This window comes from Nilaparvata lugens, chromosome Y (assembly GCF_014356525.2).
Source record: "Nilaparvata lugens isolate BPH chromosome Y, ASM1435652v1, whole genome shotgun sequence".
NCBI classification, from domain to species: domain Eukaryota; kingdom Metazoa; phylum Arthropoda; class Insecta; order Hemiptera; family Delphacidae; genus Nilaparvata; species Nilaparvata lugens.
The window spans coordinates 4,664,614-4,685,080 of NC_052519.1; the positions used below are offsets into that span (position 1 = coordinate 4,664,614).

Below are 20,467 nucleotides of genomic sequence, written 5' to 3' on the forward strand. Positions count from 1 at the left end.
CACATGACCATTTTTCTAATTTAAAATTGTTCATAGAAAACTGGCCTCATACACTTTCATATGTGTTAGGAAACTTGTAATGGCGGATTGGGCTGAGTGACGTCACACTTACATCGCCTATTCTTTTAACTTGAAATATAAATAAACATGAGTTTGCAAGATATGTTTCTATTGATTCACATCAATGTCGTTTCATAGCTCCACAAAGTTGACAAACTGTTGTTAGATTATGAGAGAAATGTAATAAAGTAGTAAAATATTCTTGTAATGAATAAGTTTGTACACAAGGATAATTGTAGTATATTGTACTATAGCCCCCACAGCTGAAGAGTTCTTCTTCAACAACTAAATCAATCTTGAGAAACCTCTTAGGTTAAAAGTTAGATTTTCCTTCTAACATTAACTTTATCATAGTTAATGGGTGCTACTTTCAGGGCCGGTCAGGGGTACCTCGGTACGCGGTAGCATAGGGCGCCAGGCAAAAGGGGACACAAAGCAAAAAGAGACAAGAGAAAAGGGGGTCGCTGTTAACTATTCAGTATCAAGAAGATGTAAGGTTTAATCTAATGAAGATGAGAAGTTTAAATCTCCGAATTGTGGGAATGTAGAATTTTAGGACTGCAGATTAAAGTGAAGAGATGGAAAGTGAGAATAAGGTGGCATATTGTAAGGCAATCTTGCACATACTTACCACTGATTGATTCCTGGTTTTCCCCAAATCACAATAGCCGCCACCACTCTGTCATTGACCGCTATCTCATCTACGGTACCTGACACCTGTAGGCCTAATCTTTTCTCTTTTTGCTTTGTGTCCCCTTTTGCCTGGCGCCCTGAGGTACCGCGTACCCTCTCACTCCACCATGGTTTGTTTGCTGTGGCCCACTCTGGCCTCTTCTGCCACATGTCATTCCATCGTTCAATCTTGAACCATAGCAAAAGAAACGCCAATGCATCATAATTTATTCGAAATCCACTACTTCATGATTCCTTGTGTATTAGAATTGAGTTATGATATATGTCTAGTAAAAGATCATCTGGGCTATTAAGCCAAAAAACATGATAGATAAGCGGTCTAAACTGTTACTCACTTTTGAACGAAAGTCAAAAAATATTTTCCCAGTATGTACCTTGGATGTTGCCACTCTTCTTTTTGAAAATTAGAGGAGAAAAATTGAATCATTAATTACATACGGAAAACAACATTATTTAAGAATGCATCCATTTTTGTCCATACACTCATGTAGACGTTGTTAGACACATACTACTCTGAAGCCTTGATATTGCTCGAATTTCTTGTGCCATTGTCTCACTCAGGGCTTCAAGTGTGACTGATTTTTTTATGTATACAAGAGCTTTGAGGTACCCCATAGTAAATATTTACAAGGTGAGGAGGCCACTCCACGGAATGAAATGAGGCGTCCAGGGAAGTTCTGCCATTGACAGTATCATACAGTATTGAGGTTAATATGTCATATTTTCTATTGTGGCAATGAATCACGTAGCATTGTTATTGTGTGAAGTGAGTCCTGTCAGAATTTGGAGAGAGTATTTTGGCTTCTAAAAAATCGATTAAGGCTATTAAAGGAATTATGCCATTGCAGATATCAAGTTTCCCCTAAAACTTATCACAGTATGAATTATCAAAAATGTATATAAACACAATGAAGGAGAATTAAATAAATAGATGAGAATCATACATTCGTACACACATACTACTGCGTGGTATACAAAAGATTCCACCCATCAGGAAAACTTTGAACTACTTCCCAAAAGATTCAAGATCTTCACGATTTTTCAAATGGGTAGAAAGTTTTCTAATAAATTTAGGGCCCATTATGTAGGTTTTTTTTCAAAAAGAGCTGTTCTGTGGTATAAGGCGGAATAGTCTCCTCCGTTCTTTGTATTTATATCCATGTGTTGTATGCATTTCTAATCTTAGCCTTTCTCTTAAAATAGGCTACATAATCACCCCATAGATTTAAATAGAGGGGAATGTTAGATTATCAAGTTTTTCAAAATGATCAATTTTTAAAAACAAACAAGCATATCTTGGCATTTACAAAAATTCTATTTAATATTTTCAACAATATACATAGTTCTTAATTTACATTTTTAATTGGTACTATATTATTATCACATCAGTGAGGAAAAATGTATATCAACAATTATTCTAGCCATCAAAACATTCAATTCACATATCACTTGTACATAATCATTGTGTAATTATTGAAAATATATCCGTTGGAGTACAAGCAATCAAATAAATTGTTGCGATCTGCTGAATTCACTAATAAAAATAAGATGAATTATAATTTTTTTAAATGATCAGATAATGAATGAGCTTTCAATCTATTTTAAAAAGCTTCTGCCGACAAATATTTCAAAATACCTCTGAATTTAATAGAATAGATAATTATTGAATGTGACAAATCCAGGAATATCAATATCTGGTTGATTCGATTCATTGAAAGAATCTACTGTGACTCCAGAAACACTTCTCCTGAATTTTTCCCGATATTTTTCTTGAAACTGGATGAGATAATAGAATATTGTTCTTTGACATTAACAGTAACAGTAACTGATTTTAAATGAATCAGATAACACTACAGGCTGAAAACTGAAGTTTCCTTAGCTGATTTAAGCAATTACATGAAATACTAACCATTATAATTATACTACTAATAATAATACTAACCATTTTTTATTGCAGGGTGGATGAATAGATAAGAAAAAAATAATTATAATACTTTTACAAACTAAAACAACTCTCAATTATTTATTGCACTTACTCAACGAAGTCAGAAGGAATGGTTTAGTTGCTTTACGACAGATTAAAGCTAACAGTAGTGAATGATCAGATTCTTATGTAAGTAAATTCTTACACAAAGAATACAAAAAAATGTGAAAATACATATTTATTCCTTCTCATGTATATTATAAAGATATTAACTGCTAGTTGACGTGACAATTCTAACAGTTTTTACAACAAAAATAATACTGGCACAAAAGCTGAACTGGGGTGACAACTAGCCATGACTGGTAGTCGATTGCAGCTACTGCAGCTTAGCAGATGCGGAGGGTTCAGTCTTGAGGGTGGACAGCACACGGAGCGAGTCCTTGACAGCATGGTACATGATGTTCTTGATCTGCAGCTTATCCTCGTGGTTGGAGTGTGTGTCGGGGAGCTCGCGGAACTCCTGCGTCAGGTGGAAGCAGTGCGACACATTCTCCGGTGACACAAAGTCTTCGGCCACCTTGATGCAGTTGTGTAGGTTCTTTACCTACAACAAACAAACACGAATCAAAACTGGCATGTCAATTGTTTAAGGATATCAAGTTTTTTTCAATTCAACTGAGGTTGATGATGCAAAGAGCATTGAAATCCAAGTTTCGAAAACATGAGAGTTTCCAACATTGAAAAGCGAAATAGTTTTCATGTATCATCCACTCAACAGATTCAATCAACAAAGAAAAAAATCTACTGTACCATAAACTTTCAAACTAGGCAGACTTATTAAGTTAAACGTTTAGACGCGCACTAAAGACGTATTTAGAAAATTTCCCCAGTGATAAGCCCGATATATGTGTTTTTCTTGTGTTTTCTAAGCTTTTTCAAGATCTAGCAAGCACAAAAAAGACTGATCTTAAAATGTTTCAACTTCATAAACTGACAGGATACAATAGTTTGAAGAGCATATTCTTAGGAGTTTGAAATCCTTTCAAACTTCAATAATATGAGAAACGCAAAGAACAATTGAGAAACCATCAATATCGCTTGTGATTTGATGATCTCACAGAGCATTGAAGTTAGTGCATTTCTCTGTTAAAGTTTGATTATCTCCCTCATAAGATAAGCTGAAATAAAATTAATCATGGAATATTGAATGAATATTCATTACTGTCCCTGATGTAACTGATTGTATAGCGTATCCTTGGATAAGAGGATTAATGAAGCATTAGTTCTCCCATAGCGTCGGCCTATCCTTATTTTATTCTAAACAATTAATTGCAACGCATATTGGACTACTTTCCCCATCATGACTCATTGGAAATCGCACATTGGATGACACCTCCAGTTTGAGATATGCTTAGTAGAGAAACTGTGGATGACATCTAGTGGTACTTATTGACCGAGCAAAGTGAGGTCTAAGATTCAAGTTGACGGTTTTGCATTTCTCTTTATGTTTGAATGTTTATATGTTGCGCATTTACGGCGAAACGCAGCAATCGATTTTCATGAAATTTGACAGGTATGTTCCTTTTTATAAATTGCGCGTCGACGTATATACAAGGTTTTTGGAAATTTTGAGTTTCAGGGATAATATATGAATGGAAAAGGAGCCTCCTTCATACGCCAATATTAGAGTAAAAATCAGACTATAGAATTATTCATCATAAATCAGCTGTCGAGTGGATTATAAATTGCATGCCATGACGCATGCGATTCAATATCTCAATGTAACTTGGTTAAAAATCAGCTGCTGTGTGGACTATTAATTGCATGTCTCATTGAATGCAATTTTTATGCACTATTGAATGAACTATTGATTGCATGCAATTGATAACTAAAATATCATAGTATTGTCTCTCGACCTTTCTCTGCTTTGAACTCGGGCTATCCTGTTGCCAGTATGTCTTGAAGGAGATTAGCTTTTGATGTTAGCATTTTTGATACACCAACTCCAACAGCCATTAGCCGTTTTCACACCGATATCTCGCCGACACGACATACATACAGGATTTACTCTGATGGACAGTATAAGAGGAGGCTGTGGTTTATAACTGCGCGAGGTCTACTGTTCACAGAACTAATAGTAGAATTGTGGTAGTAGTAGTTATAAACTAAGAGTTTGAAGCCACTTTTTTGTTCGAAATCCCCTCCCCCTCCCCCCCTCATCCATCCCACCTCCCCTTCCACCCGCCAGCAGGGTGGGGGGTGTTCTAAAAATAGATTTCCCCTTCCCCTTGTCCAGTGGAGATGTGGGAGGATGAAAAGAGAGAGATATATCTTTCTCTCTCTCTATCTCTCAAATAGACTTCCCCTTCCCCTATGAACATCGATAATTTTAAGGTGAATTTCGCCATTATCGACAAATATTACCTTTGTTAGCACAAACCAATCATAAGGATAAAATTCAAAACTCCAATCGACTAGTGGATTTGCTTCTACAGAGAACTCGTTGAAACTTCTCCAATCAAAATAGTTAGACAACATGTTGTCGCGTGTTTAGACTAAAGTGACGCATGTGTCTGCTCCTGTGCATGCCTGCTACACTCCCCTTGTTCAGACAAATGACACGTGCGCTACACTCCCTGTGAGGTCTACAGATAAGACCGAGATCATAAAAACTCCTGCATCAAAAAACTGTTACATTCAATCATAGACACATGAAAAAATGTCTAGACTGATTTATCATGTTAAAGCGACATGTGTTAGCAAGAAAACCGTTAAAGTTCACTATGCTTCAAATTTCTCTCTCACATAATATGTCAAGTGTTATCCTTTCACAAGATTTTATGTTTTCAGAGTCCAAACCCTTTATACTGACCGCCTTCATCTTGAAGCAGCATGTGTTAGCAAGAAAACCGTTAAAGTTCACTGTGCTTCAAATTTCTCTCTCTCTCTCTCATAATATGTCAAGTGTTATCCTTTTACAAGATTTTATGTTTTCGGGGTCAATACGACCCCTTTGTACTGTGCTAAACCCATTTTTTCTGTAATAATTACCTGATTTTCTGTGAGGTTATGTTGTTTAGCCTCTATCCAGTTCATATTAAAGCTCACACATATGTATCTGCTCACGATATCGTAAGCCACCCTGTGGATGAATAAATTAAGATAATCTATGAATGCAGCCGAACATTGCAGTCTCATAACAGAGCCCTCTTCCGAATTTTTAATTGCCTCAGCTATTTCATCACGAATGCTTTTCACAGCAACTTCCATCTCGTTTTTCTTAATAAAATCTCCTATATCATTTTTAGTTGCATAATTTTCTGCAATTTGATTAATCAGAATAGCAATAGCATCTTTTGTAATGAATTGTTCAATACCATCCATAATATTAGCTTTTATTGCACTCGCCATTTCAGATAATCGTTTTTCAAACTCTTCCTTTGTTAATGAAGAACTAGTCAATTTCAGCAAAGTAGATTCTAAATATTGCTTATCAATTGGCGATGGGTGTGTTTCATTTACTTTAGTAAAAATTTCTGTACTAAGCTGTTTTAATTTAGTATTGAGATAGTTTCTGTCCAACACCTCCAAATTCTTAATTTTATCTGATATGACTTTTAATTTCTCATCTAAATAAGCTTTATCAACTTTATCGTTGTTAATACTGTTCAACTGGGATGAAAAGCTGTCTGTTAAAGTTTTCACTTCTCCTAGAGCAGATTCTAAAGTTAGAGTTCTCTCTGCAATAACTTTATCGATAGTGACGCTAAAATTTTGTAATGAACTTAGAATATGTTCTCTCCGATATTCTTGGTATTTTCCGAAACGAGTTTGGTTATTTGCGAATCTAAATAAAATTTCACAGCTTCGCTGATTCCTTGTTGATTTATCAATTCGATTATTTTCTGTGTTATCGAGTCAATATCGCACGTAAGATTAGCACCACCACCACCACAAGCACTAGGTGTATCAATCCGACCGAATCGATGCAGAGTCATTGTAACACTAAACAATTAGTTTTGCTTCTTTTAGCTCTTCAATTATAGAGGCGATCTCAACATCATGTCCAGTGTTGCCAGAAGCTTTTGAGGAATAGAGTAAATTTAATCTTTCCACTAATTCGTCAAAATTATCAAAGTATTGATAAATTCTATCATGAGAATTATTTTTTGCAAATTTCAATAAACCCCATCCCTTCTTTTTACCAATTTTTTTACTGGGAAATAACTTCTGAATCATTTGCGATTTAATTCCCTGATTTCGTTTAACATAGCCTCTTCGATCTAAATGTATGCCTGTAAGTGTTAAGATTTTTTTATACTTATCCAGATCTCTCTGATTATAAAGATTCGAATTCGGTCTTGAACTGAATAATAACTCAAGTAGACCATGTGTTAAACGAAATCTTTCATTATAAAAATCTATATAACCGTTATCGAATATTACTTGCTGATTTACAATATAATACACGTCATCTTTAGAATTGTATGAAATTCCATAACAAATTGAATTATTCAATTTTTCCGCATGAAACGTTTTTAGATATTGTGAAAGCACATCATCGTTTTTACTAGAACCAAGTAAACTGTTTTCAAATTTAGTTGAACTTAAAAGATTGCCTGTTGAACTCCCATAGCTTTTATCATAACTCGACTGCTCATCATCAATCTCCATGCTCTCTTCTTCTTCCTCTTTTACCTCTTCCTTTTTTGGTTTCACACCATGATTAGAGTGAAAACTAGATTTGTTTTTTCCCAGTTCAATTATGGGCTCTATCAACGGTGAGAGCGTTTTCCTATTGTATTCCTCCGATCGTTTTTCAAAATTAACTAAGCTTTTATGCTTGTTGCTGATTACTTTTCTCAATTTCTTAATCTTTTCGATTAAACCAACGTTCTTTCTATTCAGTTTTCTGCTGCGTGTTTTAGACAACATGACTGCACAAAGAATTAATCTCTACTGAACGGTAAGAAACGTATCAAGCTAATCTTGGTACTTGCCGCTATTAATTCCACACTCGGTAATAATAGTTACAAAATTATGAGGTTTACGATTCCAAACTTTATGACAAAGTTTAGTGAAATCTTTATAAGAAATATCTCTTCCAACATGATCTCTGTGAATTAATTTCAGACTCAATAAATCTATCTTGAAGATTATAATCATATTTGCATTGTCCCTAGTGAAATGTTTCTGTGTAGCTCCATAACTCTGAATTAAATATGCAGTGTCAATATTATGATGTCGTCCCATAGTAAAATATTCTCTTATTTGAGGTACATGATTAAGTTGTAAGTCATCAAATATAACTAAAGAATATTCTGATATTTTGTTTGGATGAGGTATAGATTCAGAATTGTTGTTTATATGAAATTCAATATCTTTCATTTTTGAAAAGACTTTTCTCAAAAACAAGTACTTATCTTGATACTTGCTTTTGATGTGCAAGTATATAGTTTTAAATCTCAACCCATTCTTTGAAAAACTTGAATTAAATAGCAAATTGGTCTTGCCACAACCTGATGAGCCTATTATAAGGATCCTTGCATTATGAGGTAACAACTTACCATTTTTACACCATGTTGGCATTTCTTTCTGTCTTATAACATTGTCGAAATTAACTATCGGGATATTACTCATGTTAGTCACGTGTACAGCATGTGATCTGATAAGGAACTAATCATTTTTCGTAAGTTATCAGGAGGAGGAGGAGGCTGTGCGCTAGACACCACATGGCTGTGTATAGCTTATCACATCAGGATGCGAGCGACAGGTGCTCGCTCTCCCCTTTCACAGCGGTGCACTGATAGAAGTTTCTCACTTCAATATATCGTTCCCTCTCTCTCCCGCACCCTCTTCACGAGAATGCATGTGTTCCCCCTTATCTAAGCCTTAGCAAATTACGAAAATGAAACTGAGAAGCATTTTTGATAAAGACGTATTATATTTTTTTAAAAATTATATATACACCAAATCTTTGTCATATTTACACTGAATGGAATGTATTACAATGTGATATGAATGGAATGTATTACAATGTGATATAGATTATTTTTCATCTAATAGTTGACTTCTTCTAATATAACACTAGGCGTTGAAAATCCAATCCACTTAACAAGCAATCCTTTTTTGTCACGCTTTAATATTTTTTCAATCAGATATACTTGTCTCTCCGATTCGTTTAATTCTGTTTTTTTAATTTCTTCTCCATAAAACCTACAACTAATTACTTCTCCGTTTAGATCTCGCAAGCTATACATTACAGGTTGAGAAGGAAATATAGAATGAATTACAAAATACTCTGTGCTCCAATTTATGTTAAAAGATTTATCGAAAAGAACCCTTTTCTTTGAGATTCGTACAACATCTCCTAGCTTAAATTTTGGTTTTGAATTTTTCAATTTATATCGTCTATTGGATGCAGAATTCAAAGACATTAAAACATGATTACGATCTTTTTTCCTCATATCTTTAGGTTTCATTCTAATTGAAGTGTGCATTGTTGCATTATAATTGTGAACCAAACTGTCTAGCTGTGATATCCAGTTTTTGGTTCCACGTTCAGTTAAATATCTATAAATTTTTGCTTTAATTGTTCTATTAAACCTTTCAACTATGGAGGCTTTCTTATCGCTAAAAACATGATAATGTTTAATACTGTATCTATCTAATAATGCTTTAACTTTTGAATTAAAGAATTCTGTTCCCTGATCTGATTGAAACAACTTAACTCCCTTATTTTTAGAAATAATTGGCTTGAGTGCATCAAATACAGATTGACTTGACTTGTCTTTTAATGGTACACAATATGCAAATTTTGAAAAACAATTAATAACAGCTAAGATATACCTATAACCTTTATTAAAACGTGATAAACTGCTCATCTCAATGACATCGGCTTGAAGCATGTCTTTTTCACTTTTCAACTCATATTTGTGAGTGGGATAGTTAACACGTGTTACACTATGAAGTTCTAATGCTATCTTAGATCTAATAATATTCATATTTACAACACGAAATCAAAATTAGTGGTGATGGATGCTTGTCATAGGACATACTGACCAATCAGTTCAGAGTGTTGTTGGCACTCTATAATGTCCAAAAGGTAAAGTGTCTACACCGTTCTCAGCAATATATCTCTTATCGTCATAAGGACCCAAACAGATTCTTGTACATTCAATCTGATACATGGTGTGATTATGGGACCTCATCATATTAAATTTTTCAATGTGTTCACAACATTCAATCAGCGATTTCTTATATAAATTAAAATTAAGTTTTCTACATTTCACTCCGGTCTGTACACCCTTTGCTACACATTTATTTACAGGTTCTTCATTCTTGTTACATACTAAATAAGAGTAAAGTTTTGATCGGAGCCCTACAAATTTATGGACGGGTTTTGAGGCAGTCTCATCCTTGAACTTTCCTACAACTTTATTTCTCTCCATGGAAAAGCATGGGTGGTAAGGTACCCTCCTAGTGTCGAAAAGGTTCAAATTTTATTTAATCAACTGATACACGTCTTTGACTTTTACATTTAAAAGAAAACTATCTGTATCGGTCATATAGAGTTCATCGCGATCCCACGGTATAATTTTTTGTAATTTGCAATAGAAAAAATCGTACATATGGAATTTACTCAACTCCAGTATGGGAAACCCGGAATAGACAGGCTTGTTCATTTTTAGTTCCAACTTGCGAGAGAAAACCGCAATCACGTTCGGACTAATTATTTGCCAGTGCTTGCATAACGGATTTGAAATGTACTTATCTAACCGTTTTTCATCCGTGATAATTTTAACATAGATATGCTTACGAACAGATTGTATCGTCTTGCCAAAAATCAAATTGCAACAGGCCTTAAAGAAGGATATTTCAAATTTATGTAAGAAGCTGGTTGCTCTACATTCACGCTTCTTCTTTCTAATCATATGAACCATATGACTTGTTAATAATTTACTAATGTTGTTTATCAAACTAACAGCAGAGCTGATGAGAGAATCATTGAATATTTGTACAGTTTAAGATTTATTGAGATTTATATTATAATTGACATTGAAATTGACTCTCTAAAGTAAATGAAAATCTTTCGTCAATTATTCATTTTAAGTAATATGTGCGAAGTAAGATCATTATAAATCGATTTTTTTGTTCAACATGCTGAAAAAAGGTAAGAGTGAATTTTCAATTGATATTGATAGGAAATTTGTTTTGGAAAAATTCTCGGGGAAAATTGGACAAAATGCAAAATTCTGGCTGGAAGATTTTGAGAAAAAATGTATCTGTTACAATATCCACAACGATGAAGAAAAAATAACATTTTTAAGACTATTTTTAGAAGGGAGTTCTGAAGATTGGTATACTTCCAACAAATATAAATTAGGATTGAAAAATTGGAATTTGTGGTCAAAAACATTTCTCCAAACTTTTTCTAATAAAGGCTGGTCAAATGTGAGATATGCATATTCATTCAAATACATTGAAAATTTTGGATCTATGCTTGATTATGCTTTGAAGAAGGAATGATTATTGCTTGAATGTGAGAGAACTATGACAGATGAATCTAGAGTGATTCATCTCACATATTGTTGTGGGACTACCAGTTCATATTCAGAATAGATTAGATAATGAAAATATCGAGACCACAGAAGATCTGATGAATGAGATTCAAAAATATGATTCATTCACAAACTCAAACGGACATAGTCATATAAATAGCCAGAAAAAAGACTCAACCAAGATGGAAGAGATAAGAAGAAAGAAGACTCCTTGTTCTGTATGTACAGCCCTGGGAAAACCAAATCGCTTTCATCCTGCAGAGATCTGTAGGAATAAAAATAAAACAGTGAATTTCACAACCTGTGAGGAAAATACACTCGATGTTGATAACTCAAAAAACTGAATAAGCTGGCGTGTAAGTTCATTCCATTGATTACAGTTAATGTACTAGTTGATAAAAAGAAGATTGTAAAAGGGGTTTATGACAGTGGCTCAAATATCACTCTAATAAATCAGAAAATTGTTGATGAGCTGAAGACAAAACTTATGAACGACCATAGCCTTTTTCAAACTATTAGTGATGTGAATTTTACAAATCGCCGGGCCAAAATTCCAATGAAAATCAATGAAATCGAAGAAATATTAGATGTATATGTTGTGAAGAACAATAATTTCTCTTATGACTTACTTCTTGGATTGGATGCAATAAAAAAGTTCAAATTGATACAGAATGAAAATTTAGAAATTTTACAGAAGGTTGATGACAAAACAGATGTTGAAAGATTGAATTATGAGTCATCTGTCTTCTCTGTAAATATGGAAAGCAATCTGAATTATCTTGATACTGAAAAGAGACAAACAATAACAAGGCTGATTGAAGGTTATGAATCACTATTTGCAAAACACAAATATGATGTAGGTGAGGTAAAACATGCATAGGCAGAAATCAAACTTTCAGAAGATGGATATATTATCAAGAAGCCATACAGAACGTGTATCCCAGATAAAAAGAAATAGAACAACAAATTTCAAAACTTTCAGAGGCAGGATTGAATATTCAACTTCACCATTTGCATCTCCTGTTACACTTGCCTTCAAACGAGAAGAAAAAAAAAATCACGGCTATGTATTGACTTCCGGGAACTGAACAAAATTGTAATACCAGAGCCACAACCATTCCCAAGAATAGAAGATATAACAGCGAAGGCTGGTAATTGTAAATGGTACACAGTACTTGATGTTAATTCAGCATTCTGGACAATACCAATAAAAAAAGAAGACAGAATGAAAACTGCATTTGTGACCCACAAAGGCCATTATCAATGGTTACGGATACCATTTGGTTTGAAGACCATGCCTGCAATTTTTCAAAGAATATTGGGTAACACTTTACAAAAAAATAAGTTGACTGATTTTTGTACTTGCTACATTGATGATATTTTAATATTTTCAAAGACATTTGAGGAACACTTGAAACATATAAACCTCGTACTTGATGCGGTTTATACAGAAGGGTTCAAGCTGAAATTGGAAAAATGTAACTTTGCAAGGAGTTCAATTGAATATTTGGGACACATAATTGAAAATAACTCAGTCCGTCCACTCACTGACAATCTCAAAGCAATTGAAAATTTCCCACAACCAAAAACCAAGAAGAATGTACGCCAGTTTTTGGGGAAAATAAATTTCTATTATAAATACATAGAGAATGCAGTGAAAGTTCTAGAACCTTTACACAATCTACTGAGGAAGGACATACCCTTTATCTGGTCAGAGACATGTGATAAAGCTTTCCAAAACGTGAAGAAATACTTATGCTCTAGTCCTGTATTACAAATTTATGATTATGAAAAACCAGTATTCATTTTCACCGATGCCAGTGGAGAGGGATTTGGAGCTGTACTGAGACAACCAAAAGAAAATTATTTTCAGTAGCATATTTTTCAAAAAAACTGAGCCCTGCTCAAAAGAAGAAAAAGCTATTTATCTGGAATGTATGGCTATAAAAGAGACAATTATGTATTGGCAATATTGGTTGATAGGACGGAAGTTTACAGTGATCACAGACCACAAACCATTGGAGAATCTCAGAGTGAAAGCATGAACCGATGAAGAATTGGGAGATCTTGTATACTACCTATCGCAATATGATTTCACATTGATATATAGCCCAGGAAAAGGAAATGTTGAAGTAGATACTTTATCAAGAAATCCAGTTTTAGAGCACTTTGAAGGAAATGAAGACATTTTAACAGTTGTGAATTTGATATCTATACAAGAAATGAAAGACAATCAAGAAAAAACAAAGAAGCAATAATGAATAATAGGAATGTTGAATATAAAGAGGAAATATTCTACAAATGTATGGAAGGAAACAAAAGAATCTTCCTTTCTCAAGAAAAGGGTAAAGAATTGATTGAGAAAATTCATTTTCAACTAGGACATATCGGAACTCACCACACACTATTACACATACGTCCACATTACTACTTTTCCAACATGGAAGAAATGGTCAAGCGCTATTGTGATTCGTGTCATATATGTAAGAAGAATAAAACAAGAAGAGGTCGCTCAATAGGATTACTTTCACAATTGGGTCCAGCTAGTGAACCGTATGAGATCATGTCGATAGATACTGTTGGAGGGTTTGGTGGAAACAACTCAACAAAATGATACCTACACATATTGGTCAATCACTTCTCTAGATATGCATTCACTTTAAGCTCTAGTGGTCAAACTACTAAAGAATACATTCGTTTGCTAGATCCTATCTTACAAAACCATTCTGTCAAGATCCTATTAGCTGATCAATATGCGTCTATCAAATCAAAAAAGTTTGGAGATTACCTACTCGAAAAAGGTGTTACAATGGTGTTCACATCGGTAGATTGCCCACAATCAAATGGTCTTAATGAGCGGCTAAGCCAGACATTGGTGAATCGTATTAGATGCAAAGTGAATAGTTCAGATGTGGTCGAAAATAGCGGAAAGTTGCACATCAGAATACAACAAGACAATCCATAGCACTACTAAATTTACACCAAGATATCTGCTATTGGGAGAGGATTTGGAAATAATACCATCACAACTGAGGAAAAAACGAAACTTACAAATAGACAGAGAAGAAGCAATAAAAAATTCCAATTTAAACCACAAACGGAACAAACTGAGATGTGATAAGAACAGAAGAATATATGGTTTCAAGGAAAAAGAACTAGTGTATATAGAAAAAGGGAACAAGTTGAATAGAAATAAATTAGATGAAGTTAGAAGTGGACCATTCCCCCATTATAAGAAGAATATCAAACTCAATGTATGAAGTGGCCTGCGGAATCAATGGGAGTGAACCAATCATCTGTCACTCAAGCAAATTGAGACCTTCGAGGAAGTTTCTCGTTCAAGGGGAGGAGATGTAAGAAGCTGGTTGCTCTACATTCACGCTTCTTCTTTCTAATCATATGAACCATATGACTTGTTAATAATTTACTAATGTTGTTTATCAAACTAACAGCAGAGCTGATGAGAGAATCATTGAATGTTCATATTTGTACAGTTTAAGATTTATTGAGATTTATATTATAATTGACATTAAAATCGATTTTCTAAAGTAAATGAAAATCTTTTGTCAATTATTCATTTTAAGTAATATGTGCGAAGTAAGATCATTATATTTATTTTTTGCATTCTGCCTATTCCGGATATTGAAGTTGATGTAGCTTTTCAGCCAGGGAGATTGGGAAAAGCTAATGACGCGATGTACGCGATAATTGCAAGCTGAGCTGAAGGTAGAGCTTTAAATTGAGGTAATGGACAATGAACTTTTCACGGTCAAAAAGTGTGTTCATGAGCTTTTTGGTTCCAGTTTGACCGTTCTCATTTGTTTGATAGTTGACAGCAATTCGTGCGGCGGTGTTTGGTGGAGAGGCGCGAGTGGGAAGCTGGCATGCTTATCATGCAACTCTTTCGGATACTTGAGATCACATTCTATTATATATCCGGTTTCTGAATTGCTGTCTAAATTCGCAAAATCAAGCTTGGAAATTTCTTCCTCTGAAAGGAATTTGAAATTTCCAACAGGTAAGCTTTGGCTCATAGCTTCCGAGTATAAACTGTTTGCATCGATATAAAGGAGATAATTACTCGGTTTTGAAGGGTCGTATGTTTCGGGTAGATGTTTGTTATTCGCCTCACAATAACGTTTACCGATAAATGACACCCCACCCCTCATCACTGCCTCAAACATGAGATGCATGTCAGGATGAGTAATCAATTCTAGTTCGACTTTAGTGTGTTTCAACATACAATTCCAAGTAAAGAGTGCGAGGGAAACAAAATGAGTAACATCAAGGCCGTATGAGCTAAAAAGCATAGACCTCATGGATTCAAAAACTTCCGCTAATAGCATCACGTCCAAACATAAATAGAAATCGTGATATTCATCAAGCGATTTCAGCTTGGATGTCGAGAACACTCTTTGCGCATGCTGATATTCTTCGCAAGACAGAAGTGTATCAGTTGAATCATTATGAAAACATTTGATGGGAGGAAACGATGTTTCCGCGAATTTTTCGGGAAAACTCATGTATGAGTAAGGATATATTCCTTTTTTCAACAAGAGTTGTCTGTGTTCGCGTGGGGGGTCATGAGACACTGAAATAAACGTTCAAATTTATTTTCCATGTCTGTACTCTCCACTAAATTATGCACCAATACTTCCAAGGATTCGCTCATAAACTTGTAGGAATCTAAAAATTTAATTTTGCCTACTGAAAGTGTCAAAAATCTCTCTGATGTATTTGCAATGCAGGAAATTTCTTTTTTGCATTTACCGAGCGCTTTCAGAATAAAATGTGAATCAAACCCTGAGAAATTGTGAAAATAACACGAAATGTACTCTGGAGATAAATTACAAGAAACGTGTGCTGCACATAGGTAATTTCCGGTTTCATGCGCGTGGTGACGACATTTAATATTGCTGTCTAAAAACGGTTCAGCACAAAGCCCGCAGTTTACCGAATTTTGAAATTCGCGCTCTTCACTTTCGGATAAATGTTGCAACGGAATTTCTCATTTCATATCCTCATACAAAATGTCGCCAAGATCTGTAATTTCCTGAAGAAATTTCTCCATGATTTTTCCATCTAAACTACTTGATCTATGGAGTACAGGTCCGTAAGTGATTTCCCAGTTCACATCGATAACAACAAAACAATAGCCGCAGGGAATATGTCGTGCTGTTTTCTTTGTATAGCTATGCCTGATTTCATCCCAATCGGATTCATCATCATCACCATTATTATCGATATTAACAACATAAGTTTCTAAATCTGCGTAAATGGTGTACTTTTTCTTCAACGTAGCGCCTAGTTTCTTGAATTTAATTGTCTCTCCATGTTTAGGATATGAAGCACGCTGTGATTCAAACTTGGAACAAAGCTGTTCATGTTTCATCAAATTTGCTTTACCATCATAATTTTTAGATTTGGTCTATGTAAATCTATGGAAACAGAAATTGCAAATGTGTACTTGACCATTGTATTTTGAAAGGTGAGAGAGAAGATGTGATAACCCGTTTTTCCTGTTCGCGGTATTAATTAAACAGAAATGAGTTTTTCCTGCATCAGCTTTTAGCATTAAATGATTAATTTGGTGCTTATGAGTGCAGAAAATGTTTGTGAGGTAGGGGAAAAACTTTTTGTTGTCATATGCGATGACGTGAATTGCAATATCCGGATTCAGCATTTCAAATTTCTTAATATCGCGTGTCGTCACCGGAAAATTTACAACTCGCATATTAAGTGTGTGAGCAAACTTGCTCAAATACTTTACAGTCAAGTGTGAGTTCCTTGGTTTCTGATGGAAATATGCAAGGACTCACCATAAAAAGAATATTTCGTCAGACAGATTTTTGACATTTATAATACAATTTTTATTTTTAAGAAATTGTGGTGTTTGAAACTGGATGTGAATATTGGATTAAATTTAATCACGTTCACATCCAGTGACTCAATTTTCTTCAAAACCCAACTGCTGCCGTGTCAAACAAAGTTGTCAAAAGATGACAGGATTTTTCTCACGGCCAACATGAAATGATCGTTAAAATCTTCATAGTTCTCAAGCACGTTTAGCGCTATGTTGGAGTAACTATGAAGATTTATTAGAGATGAGACAGTCTCGCTAACCTCATCATCCATCACCACTAATTTATACAACAAAACATTCAACACGATGAACCACTTCACGTTTGCATCATGGCACGCAGCGTGCTCCCTAATTTTATCGAAAACGCGCCGTTTTGATCTCTTGAGCACGTTTTCAATATTGACTTCCTCGGGATCGTTGATGGTTATGCGATGACGGACCGCTGCTGAATTGATGCCATGTACTCTTCTTTCCCTCGGCATGATATTAGATTCTGAAAAACAAAAGAATAACGATCAGGTTGACATAGAATTAGAGTTTCATGTATGTTTTTAAATCAGTTGTGAATTGGTATTGGTAGGAGAAGGCTGTGTGAAAATGATATCTCAAGATCACATAATGTTGCATGAAAGATTAAGATTATTATCTTTTGATAAAGGTGGATGAAATCTTCTCCACATTTGTCCGCAGAAAACATGGTGAAAGAGGGATTTATATTCGCATGTGCGCCAGACATTGTGCGCTGTGTATTTTGTTCAATTTGTTTGGGAAAATGGGAAGAAAGTGACATACCAGCAATAGAACATGCAAGGTACAGTCCGAACTGTGCATTGAGAAGGAAAGATAATATAACAATTGAAGAGGAGAATTTTGATAATAATATTCTATGCCAATATGAAGAAAGATATTTAACTTTTAATCATGAAGACGATTCATCCGTTCAAGGAGAGTATTTTGAAAAGCATCATCTACATTGTGACTATTGTAAATAATTATCTGATAAAGCAGAGTATTTTGTGAGAAATGGTTATTTCTTACATAAAAATCCATACTATCTGCAATGTGTCTATTGCAAATATATTATCGAAAATCCATTTAGAAAAGTAATGCATTTACCGTTTTGTTTATATGAAGAGTGTGAGAAAGAAGGGCGAGGAGAGGATTTTCCGGATATACCGCATCGTAAAGATGAGCTAAAATCGCATGCGTGCAGTATGCTGTAGAAGGTTTTTTATCCTCCAAGGACAAAAATTGTCCTCCGAGGACAAAAACTGTCCTCCGATGACAAAAATCCTCCCCTCCGAGGACAAAAATTGTCCTCCGAGGACAAATATTGAGCACAATTTTCCTCTCCTCCACAGAGGATAAAGTCAAAGTAAAAATTTACTTACATGTACTGGTTGATGCTGCGTGAATGACAGGTATCTCCTCGACTGCACAGGTGGCTATGCTTCCTTTCAGATTGCTTGTTAACCTCTCAGGTGTGTTGCCTCGATGAGAGCTCAACTGGTTATGAGGTCTGAAGCCGTGTTGAGAAAATGCTGTGAAAACAATGAAATATTTAATAACTGATAATATTGGAAATCAATAAGCATCATGAGAGGCTATTCAAAATAAAGATTGTTTGAGTGAGTCCTATGTTGAGACATGGAGGAGATTTTTTTCAGCTTCTAGCAGGTGTGGATGTCACTCAGCAGACACCGTCCCATGCTGAGTTCAGGACGAGATCTTTTTTTCGTCTTCTAACACATGCTGGTCATGCAAGGATGCTATTCGAAAATATAGAATGTTTGAGTGTCAGTTTTTTTATGATAGGAGAGAGAATACTTACAAATTTGAATGATGTCGATAACGATGTGGGAGCACGTGTTGTAGGAGAGAAATTTGAATTTTTTTCGCCTTGTAGCACGCTTCACTCTCACTCGCACGAGCCTGGAACAGAGAGAGAAACGTATGGTATATAAACAGAAGTGATGAGAGGAAAATTGTCATTCACATCAGAGCCAGATTTGAGTATACTTCGCGATGAGTTCTCCACCATTTTCATACATCCTGCCAGATAGCCCACCAGCACACCAGCGCGTGCTCAACTACTGGCAGTGGAAAGCTGCCATCGCTGCTGCTGAGTCATCCACTGCTGCACCCGTCTCCTCACCACTCAATGTGGAACCACCATCGCCGGGCGGCGAGATTGTGCTGGGGGACAGCCCTATTCAACGCCTGGCTCCAGCTGCTACCTGGGCACCATGGCGAGCGGTGCTAACTACTCTTTCGAACATCAGAACAGAAGCAGGGGAAGCGGAAGTTGACATTTGAGGAGGAGGCTGAAGTTAGCGGGGATGAGGACGAGTCAATGTACTCTCAAACAAAGGTTAGTTTCAACAAATATTATTAACTTGTGTGTGTACAGATTTTTTTCCATGATTGATTGTTAAAAAAATCTGTGCACATACAAGCCTTTGATTATTATTATTATTTGATACCAATATTATTTGAAATGATTAGAAATTGATGACAAGGAAATATTATTTGAAGTGATTGGAAATTGAATTATGAGATATTATTGATTAAAGTAATCGATCATGCATAAATTATTTGTTACCAATATTATTTGAACCAATTAGAACATTCATGCATCAATTATTTGTTACCAATATTATTTGAACTGATTACAACGTTCATGCATCAATTATTTGTTAGCAATATTATTTGAAGTGATTAGAAATTGATGGCAAGGAAATATTATTTGAAGTGATTAGAAATTGAATTATGAAATATTATTGATTAAAGTAATCGATCATGCATCAATTATTTGTTACCAATATTATTTGAAGTGATTAGAACGATCATGCATCAATTATTGTTACCAATATTATTTGAACTGATTAGAACGTTCATGCATCAATTATTTGTTACCAATATTATTGAAGTGATTAGAAATTGATGGCGAGGAAATATTATTGAAGTGATTAGAAATTGAATTATGAGATATTATTGATTAAAGTAATCGATCATGCATAATTATTTGTTACCAATATTATTTGAAGTGATTAGAAATTGAATTATGAGATATTATTGATTAAAGTAATTGATCATGCAACAATTATTTGTTACCAATATTATTTGAAGTGATTAGAAATTGAATTATGAGATATTATTGATTAAAGTAATCGATCATGCATCAATTATTTGTTAGCAATATATTTGAAGTGATTAGAAATTGAATTATAAGATATTATTGATTAAAGTAATCAATCATGCAACAATTATTCGTTACAATATTATTTGAACTGATTAGAACATTCATGCATCAATTATTTGTTAGCAATATTATTTGAAGTGATTAGAAATTGATGGCAAGGAAAT

The 20,467-nt window shown here is 34.6% G+C and overlaps 1 protein-coding gene across 2 annotated transcripts in view; it reads right to left on the reverse strand.

Annotated features, from left to right (window-relative positions):
- Window positions 1-2,052: 2,052 nt before the first annotated feature.
- LOC111055104 (lysine-specific demethylase 3B) overlaps window positions 2,053-20,467 on the reverse strand; it is a 92,059-nt gene continuing 73,644 nt past the window's right edge. For both annotated transcript variants that reach the window (XM_039443596.1, XM_039443595.1), the window contains exon 8: window positions 2,053-3,281. In XM_039443596.1, coding sequence (XP_039299530.1) covers window positions 3,054-3,281 — 228 coding nt within the window. In that variant the 3' untranslated portion in view covers window positions 2,053-3,053. The remainder of the gene's footprint in view (window positions 3,282-20,467) is intronic.